The sequence below is a fragment of the Bos mutus genome, chromosome 23 (assembly GCF_027580195.1).
Source record: "Bos mutus isolate GX-2022 chromosome 23, NWIPB_WYAK_1.1, whole genome shotgun sequence".
NCBI classification, from domain to species: Eukaryota; Metazoa; Chordata; class Mammalia; order Artiodactyla; family Bovidae; genus Bos; species Bos mutus.
The window spans coordinates 44,617,902-44,631,617 of NC_091639.1; the positions used below are offsets into that span (position 1 = coordinate 44,617,902).

The 13,716-nt window shown below is 41.6% G+C and overlaps 1 protein-coding gene across 1 annotated transcript in view; it reads left to right on the plus strand.

Moving 5' to 3' along the window:
• Positions 1-1,796: 1,796 nt before the first annotated feature.
• The window catches only part of HCRTR2 (hypocretin receptor 2), a 130,520-nt gene continuing 118,600 nt past the window's right edge, over positions 1,797-13,716 (plus strand). Inside the window, exon 1 of the mRNA XM_005902651.2 lies at positions 1,797-2,019. Coding sequence (XP_005902713.1) covers positions 1,797-2,019 — 223 coding nt within the window. The remainder of the gene's footprint in view (positions 2,020-13,716) is intronic.

A 13,716-nucleotide genomic window follows, 5' to 3' on the forward strand; every position in this document is an offset into this window, starting at 1 on the left:
CGTCCATGGAATTTTCCAAGCAAGAGTACTGGAGTGGGGTGCCATTGCAGATATGAATTAATAATGTCTTGTGACTTTTGAAAGAATTGGTTACAAACATTGGTTTCATCCAAAGAATAGTTTAGATTTTGTACTGGCAAAACAGATTACTGCATCTCCTCCTAGTTGCATACTCTGCAAGACATTGACAGTTGTCCTAAGAAGAGGCCAAGGTAGGTTATGGAGATAGTGTCACTTGAACAACAATGAGAATAATTGTGGAAATAGTGAAAAAGGAAGCATGGAAGGGGATGGTGGGAATTGTGATGCTTATTTTGGGTATGTGAAGGATTGTCATGTGGAAGATATATTGCAAGTAAAGATGCAATAAGATGCAAACTAGGAATTAGGAATAAAAAATTGAAAAAGACAAATGTTGGTTTAAGACCTTATTTTAATGTAAGGAAGAGTTTTCTGAGCTTTAGAGCAGTCACATGATGATGGAGGTAGTAAATTGTGGTGGTCACATCCAAACTAGGTGGAGAACATTATCAGAAGGCTTTTAATATTAGACTGAAGCTCAGGCTAGATGATTCCAAGGTCCTACCCAAGTTCAGCATTGTAATCAATCCAATGCAATACTCCTATCATGATTATTGAACTCAAGCTCTGACAAATCCCCAAGTGCTACTCTTGGAGACAAAATCAATCCATGAGAGAATGGCAGGTGACACCAGTCCTGAGTCAATGAGAAGAAAGAGCAGCCAGGGTGTGGGGTTCCCCAGAGAGTTCATGGCTGCGTGGGCACCACTCCATTCTACAGTTGTGTGTTGTCATCTAGTCACTAAGTCATAGCCCACCAGGCTCCTCTGTCCATGGGGTTTCCCAGGCAAGAATACTACTGCATTGGGTTGCCATTTCCTTCTTCCAGGGATCTTCATGACCCAGGGGTTGAACCACATCTCCTGCATTGGCAGGTGGATACTCTACCACTAAGCCACTAGGGAAACCCACGTCCTACTGAGAATCCCTTTAATGTTGTGGGTTATTGTCCTTCAAGGATTTGCTGCTATATTTCATGAGACACATATATTCTTCAATTCAAAAATGATCTCCAGCTCGTTTGAGGAGCAGGGAGGAGGAGAGGAGGAGATACCTCAAAGATGCAGCAAGTGCGACGTTGGCAAAGCCAAGCAAATATTGCCTGAAACGACTTTTGCATCCCCCAACTTGAGGAACACAGTGACTGCCCTTCATCCCTTTCTATTTAAGTGTCCCATACAAAAACATAGGCATATCCTATATTAACCCTCTGTTGCCAAGCTTCATGTCCAGAGATCTATACTTGAGACATGAAAGGTGGGGGGAGTAGAAAAGAGGGAGATGGAGCCCACGGAGACACAGGTTGACATCGTTTTCATGATTTTTTTTTTTTTCCCCTACTTTAGTCCTAGCTCCCCTGGGCGCGGGAGGAGGCTGTGGGCTGCGGACTCCGCGCTGGAAGCAGGAGTCATTGAGCCAGAGCCCAGGGAACGTCCCCTCCCGGTGTCCCTGCTGCAGCCTCCGGCTGGTCCCTGGATGCTCAGCCTCGCTGCCTCCTGGGGCAGCATCTCCTCCAAAGACAGCCCCGCCGCCGCCGCACCGGGTGCCCGGTGGGCGCGAGACTCCGAGGCATTGGCTCCGTAACTTTTCACGTCATTTTCTGCTCCGGATCCCCTGGTAGCCGGTCCGCGCCTCCTCCCGCCTCAGAGCGCGGCGCCCATGGGGCAGGGGCCGAGCCGCTTGCAGCACTGAGTGGACCCGGGCTGGAGCCAGGGATGTCCGGCACCAAACTGGAGGACTCCCCCCCTTGTCGCAACTGGTCATCGGCTCCGGAGCTGAATGAAACTCAAGAGCCCTTTTTAAATCCCACCGACTATGACGACGAGGAATTCCTGCGGTACCTGTGGAGGGAGTACCTCCACCCCAAAGAATACGAGTGGGTCCTGATCGCCGGCTACATCATCGTGTTCGTGGTGGCGCTTATTGGGAACGTCCTGGGTGAGTGTCGCTCCGGGCAGCCCCCGCGGGGGCCGCCACGTCCACGCGCCCGGGGCTGTCAATACCCCTCCTCCCAGCAGGGATGCATACAAAGAGGTCGCTGCTCTTGGGGTGGGGTTATTATTATTATTTTTTTTTCAACAGAAGTTTTCGGATTTTAGGAACAGAACTGAGCCCTGGAATGGTGATCCTTTATTTCTGCAGGGAGGCGCGGGGAGCCGCGCTGCCTTTGCGATCACCTGGGTTCCCAGCGCCAGAAGAGGGGCAGGGCTGTCCAGGTGAATGTGCCGGAGTGTGGGGGCAGTCAGTCATCATTTTGTGTCACGTGGTCGTGGCCGGGTGTTTGGGGGTTCCTGGGGGGGAGGTCAGTCTGGCAGGATGCGAAGCTGTGTCCCTAAGGGACAAGCTCTCCTGGGCTGGGGGAGTCATAAAAGATTTGTGAGCCCCGTACACTGTCCTTTGGCGAGAGAGAGGGTTGAGGCTCTGTCTAAAGGTGGTAAGGAAAGGGCAGGGAGTGGGGACGGAGGCAAAGCAGGGAGGTGTGCTCATGCACAGAAGCTGAATTAAAAGGGACCCATGCCGCTGGGAGCAAGCAAGAAGGAGGAGGGGCCTCTGAGAAAAGTACTAGGGCGATCGCGATCATTCATCCATCCATCTACCCCATCCATTCATTCATTTATCTACGGTACGCATGTATTTTCCAGAGCATGCTCCGTTTCCAGGCTCGGGAAATATTTGCAACTGATTTCCGCCCCCCAAAGCTGAAACCAACCTTAGCGCTAGGTTCTCACTGTTCCTCTCTGTCTAGGTTTGTATGTAAACATACATTTCCTCGCCCACTTTACACCTCTGCACAATTTTTGAGGGTTGGGCGGGGGGAGTGCAGTGGCGAGATGGTGGCTGTGGTGATGGAGTTTATTAGGGCAGCTGGAAGCCGACTTTTTTAAAAAAGCAGCTTTGGAAGGGAGGGTGGACTACACATGAATTGTGAATGGAAGGAGCGTCTACCTTGATGAATGGAGAGAGAGTGGAGGTGTTTAAGTGCAGAGGGCAGCGTGGAGGGAATCTCTGTGGAAAATGACAAGAAAGAAGCTAAGCTAGGAGAAGATGCTCTTGATTACAAAAAGGCGGAGAAGGTGAGTGAGGTGGAATAGGCTGGAAGGCACTGAAATCCAAAACATAGACTTTGTAACTGCAATGGAGGCTGATAAGAGACTTACTAGGCTCTCAGCACCAGCTTGATTTTAACCTTCTCTCCCCAAGGGTGTCAGTCTGGTAAGAAGCATCCAATGTAGTCCCTCACCTACTCAGGGGCAGAGTAGCTGATAGGTGACTGAAAGGCATTCCTCAGAGCTGGTAGATTATTATTTGATAAGAAAGATAAGAACCCCCTGAAAACTTTAGTTGACCCCGTCTACATGTTCTTTCAGCCTGTTTTAATTTTGCTGCTGTTTTTAAAGGCAAACATAAAGGAAATCTTTTGAGGATGCAAGTTAGGTGGATGGAGGTGGAAATACACATTATTAGGGCTATCTGTTGTAAGGATAAATCTGTTAATCATAATGCTATGCTTTTCTTGTTTCCCTTCTTGTTGTCTATCCTTAAAACTACAACAATTAGGATATATGGCTACTAGCAGAGCAAATTTTACTGCATTATGCTAATACTTAATGATAAGGGAATAATCAAAATTGAACATCTATTGAGAACCTACTGTGTGCCAGACACCTTCACATATGCTGTCTCACTTAAAGCTAAGAGTAACCTGCATTTGACAGAAGAAGCAAGACTTAGAGAAATGAAATGAATGTTTAAGGAACTTGATTCAGATTTGGTTTCATTTCTTCTGACCTCGGTCCAGAATTCTCCACTGTTATTCTACTCTAGATTTAGAAACCATATAGAGAATGAATTCTTTGCTCCTGGTATCTGCAAGCTTATTGAATGCATTTCCTGTTCTCCTCTGCATTTAAGTCCACTATTAATAAATTACCATGAAGGGTTAATTATTCTGTCATTCTCTCCAACAGAAACCCACCTGGAGAGGAACTTTATTGCATTGCAGTAAAATTTTGATGTTTTGCGGAATGGCTACAAATCACAACTAATTTTCTTTCAGGCTTAACCTCTGTGGTAAAATTTGCTCCTTTTTGCTGTTATGTTACTCTAGCTTGCACAGACCTGTGATGCATTATCTTTGTATCCTAATTGCATAGTTTAGGGGTGCGTGTTGGCTAGTCCGAGGAGTGTTTTAGTCTCAATAAGGAAACACCTCTACAGTAAGGCTGCTTGTTTGGTCACACCAAGGCAGACAGCACTGTCCACATCCCTAAGAGCTGAAACGGCCAATTTTATTCAGCATAAAACAAATAAACAAACAAAAAAGACATACAAAAAGCACTCTGTTTTCAAAAAACTGACAGCTGTTTTATTCAGGACTGGATGGACTGACATCTTCTCTGGCTGAACTGAAACCCATATTCTTTACTGACATATTCCCTGAAAGTTGATGAGGTTGAAGTTTGACATTTAAGCAAATGAGAAGCATCATTACTCACAGACAGCTTCCTGCTCTTGGAAGTCTGTGTCAAATTTGCAAAACAGATTAGATTGCCCCTCCACCCCATCGTATGTCATTTTATGCAGAGTGGCAGGACAAGAAGTCACATTACTCATTCAAGATAGAGGCAACATTAGGTATGAAGGTGAAATACCACAGCCCAGCCAGCAGATGTAATCACTGACCCTTCAGGTCCACTTACCACTTGTACGTTCATGTAACTGACTACTTGGAAAATCTCAACCTTGTTGAACTTACAAAGAGAATGTAATCAGTTAGAAGTCATTACTCCCACAGTGTTCTTTTGTGAACAGAATGACAACATCACTCTCATACCGCCTATTTTTCTGCTCTCCATGGTACCTCTCTCATTATATATCCTCTCCATCATCAGAAGCTTCTTTCCCAAGATAATAAGCAGTTTCTTAGAAAAAATGTTGACAAAAGTTATTCAAAGATAAGGCAAAAAATTAGTCTACATGCAATTTCATGATTATACACATGCTAATAAAAACATGCACGTGTGTGTGCTAAGTCACTTCAGTTGTGTCCAACTCTTTGCACCCTGTGAACCATAGCCCACCAGGCTCCTCTGTCCATAAGATTCTCCAGGCAAGAATACTAGGGTGGGTTGCATGCCCTCCTACAAGGGATCTTTCTGACCCAGGGATCGTACCCACATCTTTTGGCTCTCTAACATAGGCATGCAGGTTCTTTACCACTAGCAGCATCTGGGAAGCCCAATAAAAACATACACATGTCTAATTATAGAATTATAAGCCTTAGAAAGGAAGGTGATTCTTGGTTTCTTTTGGAGATAGTGTTTTTCCACTATCTTCAAAATTATGTCACATATAACCTATTCCTAAATATATCTTGTACTTTAGCCAAGTAGCTGCATTCAATTATTAGACCAGTACATCTTGAGCAATGCTTGTTGCTGTTCAGTCGCTCAGTCCTGTCTGACTCTGTGACCCCATGGACTGCAGCACACCAGGATTCCCTGTCTTTCACTATCTCCCAGAGTTTGCTCAAGCTCATGTCCACTGAATCAGTGATGACATCCAACCATCTCATCCTCTGTCATCCCCTTCTCCTCCTGCCTTCAATCTTTCCCAGCATCAGGGTCTTTTCCAATGTGTTGGCTCTTCACTTCAGGTGGCCAAAGTGTTGGAGTTTTAGTTTCAGCATCAGTCAAGCAATGCTTTGTTTTTAAAATTCCTGTGTTTGTGGGGAGAAGGTTCTTGGGAACACTCAAGAGAATATTTTTTTTTGGTATCATTCCTGCTACTCTTTGAGTAGAAACTGAATGGAGAGATGGGTTCTAGTCAGTTCAGATTTTAAATATCTGAAGGAAAGGAGTAATTCTCTGCTTCTTTTACTTCTGCATTCAAATGTATGGTTTTCACCTGAAGTGCTTTTGTCTTCCCTGTTGTCATCTTCATATGAAAAATGAGGAGAACATTCAATAAATGACATCAGTCCAGCTGTGCATCTCACTGCTTGTGTGGCCATTAGCAAAACTGTCAAACTCTCCAAGCCTGTTTTTTTCCAATTGAAAATCATTGTTTATAATTACTGACTTGACTCAGACATTGAGAACAGACTTATGGTTGCCAAGGGAGTTGGGAGTTGACGGAGGGATGGAGTAGGAGTTTGGGTTTAGCAGATGCAAACTATTGAATATAGATGCTTAAACAACAAAGTGCTACTGTATCCTGTGACAAACTATAATGGAAAAGCTTATGAAAAACTGTATTGATATGTATAACTTAATCACTTTGCTGTATAGCAGAAATTAACACAACATTGTAAATCAACTATATTTGAATAAACTACACTTATAAAAATAAACGCAAAATAAAAAAATAATTCCTGCCTTGTAGAGATCCTGTGAGGATATATGAATATCCTATATATAGATATATAGAGGATTGCACATATATATTTTTTCTGGACACAGTATACACTAAATGCCAATTTCTATCCCTTCATTCTCACTAGAAATCTGTCCCTGGTGTGGTTAGTAATCATCCTCTGCCTCCATGACCAGTCTGTAGTTTTGCTAAGCCTTCGTGGCCTCTATTCTGGTGTTTTCCTCAATTGAGTGTTTTCCTAGAAGCTGTTAGTAGCCTGGCGTTGGCATACCCACCCAGCTCCACCCACTCACCGCCCCCATCAGATGTTTATTGCCTCATAGTAGCTGTTTAACATTGCCTTCCTGCCTCTGTGTGAAAGTCATTCCTAACCATCACAATAAGTTTCTCTTGGTTACATTTGTATGCACCAGGTTCCATTCACTCAGAGTTTTTGCAGTATTAGCCGACTGGTCTATCTGTATTGATGTTTTAAATAGCATGCACATACGTAATATGTTGACTTAAAGCACACTGCCCATTAAGAAATGTATCCAATAAGGGTTAAACTAAACTGGGTAGGTGGAATGGAGAGAATACATGTAATAGGATTGCTTCTTACGGAGCTGCTAATCGGATGCCCTAGACACGGAAATGGCATAGTTTCAAAGTTGCAAGTTTGTGTTGCTCCTAAATCTGAGACCTTTCTTTTCTGCTTATCCTAAAGCCCACCTCTGCTCTGTGGGTCTTTTAGAACCCACCTTTTCTTACACAGGAAGCAGAAAGAGCTTAGAGATAATACATTACTCATCTCTGCTGAGACCCAACAGAAGTCATGAATAGTGACCATAAAAGGTAAGATTAGCCACTAAGCTTTAAACTTGACTTTAGTTACAGAATGCAATGCATGCTTACCTGAAGAAGAATTAAACTGATACCCTCACATTTTTCCTAATATCATAACCACTTAATTTTACCAGGTAAAATAAATCATGTTTTTGACTTGAACAGAATGTCAGTGATAACTTTTTAAATGACTGTCTCATAGATAACAGCAGCATTTATCATGGGCTGACAGTAATGAGATAACATGTGCTACTGATAATTGAAATAGAATGGGTTCTTTCTGTATTTGAAAAAAAAAATGATGAGTAAAGTGAAATAAATGAAAATAATACCAACTTATAAAAGAGGCTGAATCTAACACTTAAATACAAACACATCAACTTTTACAATTTTTTTCTTGATTTTGTTAGGGCATACATATATTTTTTATGTTTTTTAAATTTTTTTAAATTTCATATTTTAAAGCATGTTTGCAAATCCTTCCATACTGTAGTTATGCTAGCATTCCTAAGTTCCTGAATCTTACTCAGCTCCTCAGACTTCAGGAATATCCACCAGTGGTGCTATTTCCTTGTGAGAGATAATCTTTTCATCCTTCTTCTTCTAGAATTCTGACATAGCTTCCAACCTTAGGGCTCTGTTGAATAATAATGGCTCTGCTGGCTCACTGGTGAGGTCCAATCAATGACATGTGACGAGTGAAATGAAGGGCATTAAAAAAATTTTTTTGTTTATTATTTTTTTTAATTTAAAGATAATTACAATGTTGTGTTAGTTTCTGCTGTACAACATAGTGAAACAGCTATATATATATTTATATATTCCTTCCTTCTTGAATCTTCCACAACCACCCCCATCCCACGCCTCTATGTCGTCACAGAGCATCAAGATGAGACCCCTGTGCTTTACAGCAGGTTTCCGTTATCTGTTTTATATATGGTAGTGTGTATATATATATATATATGTCAGTGCTACTCTCCCAATTCATCTCCCCACCATGTCGTCATGTCCATTCTCTCCGTGTCTCTATTCCTGCCCTGCAAAGAGGCTCGTCTGTATCATCTTCCTAGATTTCATACATATGCATTAATATATGATATTTATCTGACTCTGACTTAATTCACTCTGGTTGTCAGACTCTTTGTTGTTGTTTAGTCACTCAGTCCTCTCTGCTCTTTTTACAACCCCATGGACTGTAGCCCACTAGGCTCCTCTGTTCATGGGATTTCTCAGGCAAGAATGCTGGAGTGGGTTGCCATTTCCTTCTCCAGGGGAATCTTCCTGACCCAGGGACTGAATGCATGTCTCCTGCATTGCAGGTGGATTCTTTACCACTGAGTCACTGGAGAAGCCCTTGTACAGATCCATCCAAATGGAAGGGTATTTATTTGTCTCCAACTCCTTTTCTCATTGCAAAGGAAAATAAAGAATATTTATTGAGACTACCAGGTCCCGGAAGCTAGGTTCCACCATGAATATATGTATTTCCATGATGCCTCATGACAAACATAACAAGGAGATGAATAGCTTTGATTTACAAATGAGAAACATGAAATCCAGAAAGGTATTTTCCTTGTACCAAAGTTTAGCCAGACAATAAGCATCAGCACTAGGTTTCCAATATGGATTGATCAGACTCCATGGCCCACCCGTGTTCCATTATTTCCTCCTGCCTTTGTCCCATATTTCTAATCCTGACCAAGAAAAAGAAAAGAAAGTAGAGAATGAGAATGCTACTGAGGTGGGTGCCCTCCAGACGATTTATGGAGCTGTGCTGGCTGGTTGCCACGCCGCTCCTCTGCTAGACCACAGTCCTTCAGGTCGGAGGATGAGCTCATTTGATAAGCTAACCAAGGTCAGGCTAGGGTTACTTTGCAAGAGAAAATTTCAAGGTAAAATAGGTGCTGCCAAAAATGCTTTTGCCTGTTCGGGGGGTGACTCACTGGATAAATATCAGATAATTGTGACCAAGGATTATTTTGTTACTGAAGGTGCTGTCTTTAGACACCATTAAAGACCAAGGACCTAAACATTTACTATCTCAGATAATCCAAAGATCTTTTTGATCTTTTCTCCCCTTCATTTTCAAACCTTCTCACAAAATTTATTTTTCTTTTCATAAAAAAAATCATATTCTTATGGAATCATTTCAAAATCATAAGTTTGTATCGATTCGACTGAGTAGGTCAACATTTATATCACATAATAGTGTTCCTAGAGCACAGTGGTGTGGCACATGTCCAAAGAGGCCTTACCCACAGCATCATACGTGAAATGACCTTTAGACACTGACAGAGGAACACTTTGAGAGGCTGTTGTGTGAAATGCATGACATATATGACCAGTCACTTAGATATCTGACTCAGGACTGAATTTATTCATTTCATCTTTGTTCCTGATGAGAGATCATCTCTTAACCAAGTAAGTTGTCTAGATATATATTTATATTGCATGAAATTCCTTTGTCATTGGAACTGCTTCCTTAGAAACAAAAACTCAAACTATTCAGAATGAATAAGTACTTTATTCTTGAAAATAATTTTGGATTATTACATTGAGTCTTCTACAGTAATTTGCTCTCAATATCACATACATATGAATGATGTTTGACATTTGTATATTATTTTACTCCTCAGAATACACTGTTAAATATATTGCCTCATCTATTCTTCAGAACAATCTAATGAGGTAGGTCCTACTTAATGAAAATTTTAGGTCCCTGAAATGATTTGAATTCATTTTAAAAGTTTGAATACACGGAAACCTCCAGGTAATCTGTGTGAGCTTGGGAAAACCTTGCCAGCTTCCTGTATCCCGAGAAGCTGGAATAAGGATACAAACTCCCATTGTCTGATCTTCAGCTACGATGTCTTTCGCATCTGGCTTTGTCAACATTCTGAGTTCAGACACAAATTAACCAGATTTACAAAACTTGCACATGCATAAGTAAATAAATCCAATGTCTTAATTGAAAATAAAAAGGTACTCGTACAAGTCATAATACTTGAAGCTCTTTCAATCATCATGTTCTCTTTCTGTAGACATAACTATGTGAAGAGCTTTATTGGTCTGAAAAAGTAGGCTGTGCCGTACTAGCAAATGAACCCTAAATTCTTCTTGGCTTAGCATCACAGAAGATCATTTCTTATCTGTTTGACATCTAATGTGGCTTGGAGAGTCCCTCGTATCCAGTGACTCAAGGGCCAGACGTTCTCTCTGTTCATGGACCGCCTCAGCATAGAGCCTCTGTGAAACTAACCTCCAGGAGGGGTCCCAGCATCCCCCCATTGCCCAGTGTTCACCCCCTGTCTTGTACCTTTCCATGTCATGCCAGAAGTGATCTGGGTGACCAGCAGCATGCATACTTATATATATGCCAGTTTTGTAAGTATGGTTAATTTGTGTCTGAACTCAGAATGTTGATAAAATCAGGTGCCAAAGACATGATAGCTGAGGGTCAGAGAATGAGAGTATCCTTATCTTGCCTTCTTGGAATACATCAGAGAGACAGTATGTCACCTTCAAGATTACATTATAAAAGATCATAGCTTCATCTTGGGCATTCACTTTCTTGCTCTTGGATTTCTTGCTCTGGGTAAAGTAAGCTGCTTTGTTGAGAGAAACTCATGTGTTAAGAAACTGAAATATCCAGCCAACAGCCATAGAGGAAACGTGGTCTGCTAACAACAACCACATGCATGATCTTAGAAGTGAATCCTACAGCCAGATTGAACCTTGAGATGATGCCAGCAGCATCCTCCCCTGCCCTCACCAGCTTGACTTAATGACAGATTCTGAGACAGTATCTAGCTAAGCTTCTCGCAGATTCCTGACCTTGTAGAAGCTATGAGATGTTTGTTGTTTTAAGTTTTTTTTTTTTAAATCTGGGGTTAAGTTGTTTTACAGCCTCTATGTTGTCATGATTGGAGAAGAGTGAGCGGGAAACTGCACAGTGGCTCTTAACCATCGTTGCCCAAAAGCAATGCATGCTGCTCAAGCCCCTAACCCTCTGAGCAAATCCAATCCCATTCTATCAACCCACCTACAAGTGCTGCTGAAACGTTTAACAGTCTCTGTCACAGGAACCAGACAAAGTAGTTAAAAGTATTTTAACTTGCATAGTTTTAGAACAAGAGGATTTAGAGGAATCGAGTGCATAATGGCATAAGGCTAAGATAAGCTGGTAGATAGTTCCTCTCCACATTTTGGATCTCTGCCAACAAAAGTAACATATAGTATTGGGAGACTTTGTGCCAATTAGTGTAATAAGAATTCAGGGTTCAAAGATAGTAGAAATCTAGGAACCTACACACTAGGTGAAGAGACAAATACATTCACAGAGAATCTGAATATAAGGTGTCAAGTACTCTGACATGAGTTACAGCATGTTGTCAAAGCACATAAGAAGGACACCTAGTTCCATTTAGGGGATTAGAGAGAGGTCCAAGAGAAGATGACTCCTACGCTGTTTGTAATGCAGGGATTCACGTCAAACAGGTGAGGAAAACTGAGCAAGTTGTTCTAGGCAAACAGCAAGTGCAAAATCAGAGAGGCGTGAAATAACATAAGCATGCAGAGAATGTTAAGTGACTGGGTAAGTGCAGATGAGCAGAGGCTAAGGATGGAACTGGGCTGGTAGATAAGGGCTGGGTTAAGGAGCGCAATGGGTCTCACCTTCTCTGAGACCGCAGCTTATAGGGAGCCCTTCAAAGACTTTAAGGAGGGTGCTGTCATTGAGAGACTTGGAAGGTTTTCACACTGGAGTCTGTCCTGTTTGCGTGCATACGAGCTCAGTCACTCAGTTGTGTCCGACTCTTTGTGACCCCATGGATTGTAGCCTGCCAGGCTTTTCTGTTGATAGGATTTTCCTGGCAAGAATACTGGATTGGGTTGTCATTTCCTTCTCCAGGGGATTTTCCCGACCGAGGGATCGAACCCACATCTCCTGCATTGCAGGTGGATTCTTTACCACTGAGCCACCTGTGTCTTGTTTGGGGCTCTCTTAATCATGCCTGGCTTCCCTGGTGGCTCAGATGGAAAAGTGTCTCCCTGCAATGCAGGAGACCCAGGTTCGATCCCTGGGTTGGGAAGATCCCCTGGAGAAGGAAATGGCAACCCACTCCAGTACCTTTGCCTGGAAAATCCCATGGACAGAGCAGCCTAGTAGGCTACAGTCCATGGGGTCACAAAGAGTCAGACACAACTTTACTTTCACTTTTCACTTTAATCGAGCCTACTTTAATTTTAAAAAACTGATAATTGAATCCAATAAAAATTCTTCTAAGTGGCTTTCCATATGCTCCCTAAGAGAGAACAGGAAAAAGTGAGAAAATGAAGAAAGGGGTAAAGAAAAAAAGGGGAAAGACGAAGATTAAAATATAGGAACTAATGTTACCGTGTTTGCTTTGCTGAACATTTAAATTTGAGAAGAAATTTCTCTTTAAAACATGTTTTTCTTATTTCTTTCCTGAAAGATCAACATGTCAGTCTCTTGTGTCATAGTTCTATTAATATTTCCAATATTCTATACAGCTTTTCACTAAAATTATTTTCGTATTAACTTATTTTGGAGGTTTCAATGGGTCACCATGCTCCCAGCCATCCATCACGTTAAAGTTTAGATCATTTTTTCACCTCACACTAAAACCCAAAAGATGACAAATTTGAGACCTAATGAAAATTTTTCTTATTTTCCAACGAAATTCCCAATTTTTTACTACAGTTTACTTGCAACTTTCTAAATATGCTCATCTGAAAATTTACTTTAAATGGCATTGTAATCATTCCAATAATCGATGAAGATAATGCACTGACACTAGGTCAACCTTTAGGGAATTATAGGAAACACGTCTTTACGTGTTGACATGGTAACACTTCAAAATTGCTAAAACTGTAGTCACTATGAAAACTTTTTTTGCTATTCCTAACTCACAAGGGAAACACAGCACAGATGAAAGCCTGTAATATCCCTTTCTAGATTTTCAGGGGGGTTTTATTCCTACTTAGTGACTTTAAGATGAATTTATGAGGCACATGTGGAGCCTTGATTTTGCTATTATGTTGTCAGAATTGGAGTCACAAAACCACTATCTATAGTAATTTATTTCATACATTCAGAATGAATTTGATGAGTCATCCACTTTGGTAGAGAACCATGTTTATAAATACCATTTTGAAGGCAACTTATCTTTCTTAAAATGTACAGATTGAGCTAATCTTTCTCACAGAAGTAGAGAGGTGTGGTTAATGCTTATTAACCATTTTGTCATTGGGTGAAACTGAGTCAGCCTTTCATTGTAAAAAATAGCTAAAGCTTAATCTCTCCAATCAGAATACTTAATACAAAAGTTTCTCAAGTTTAGAAAGCTGAAAAACAAATTCATTAAAACATCTCACCAGCTGGTGTAGGAAAAAGACTTCGTAATTGTTGGGACG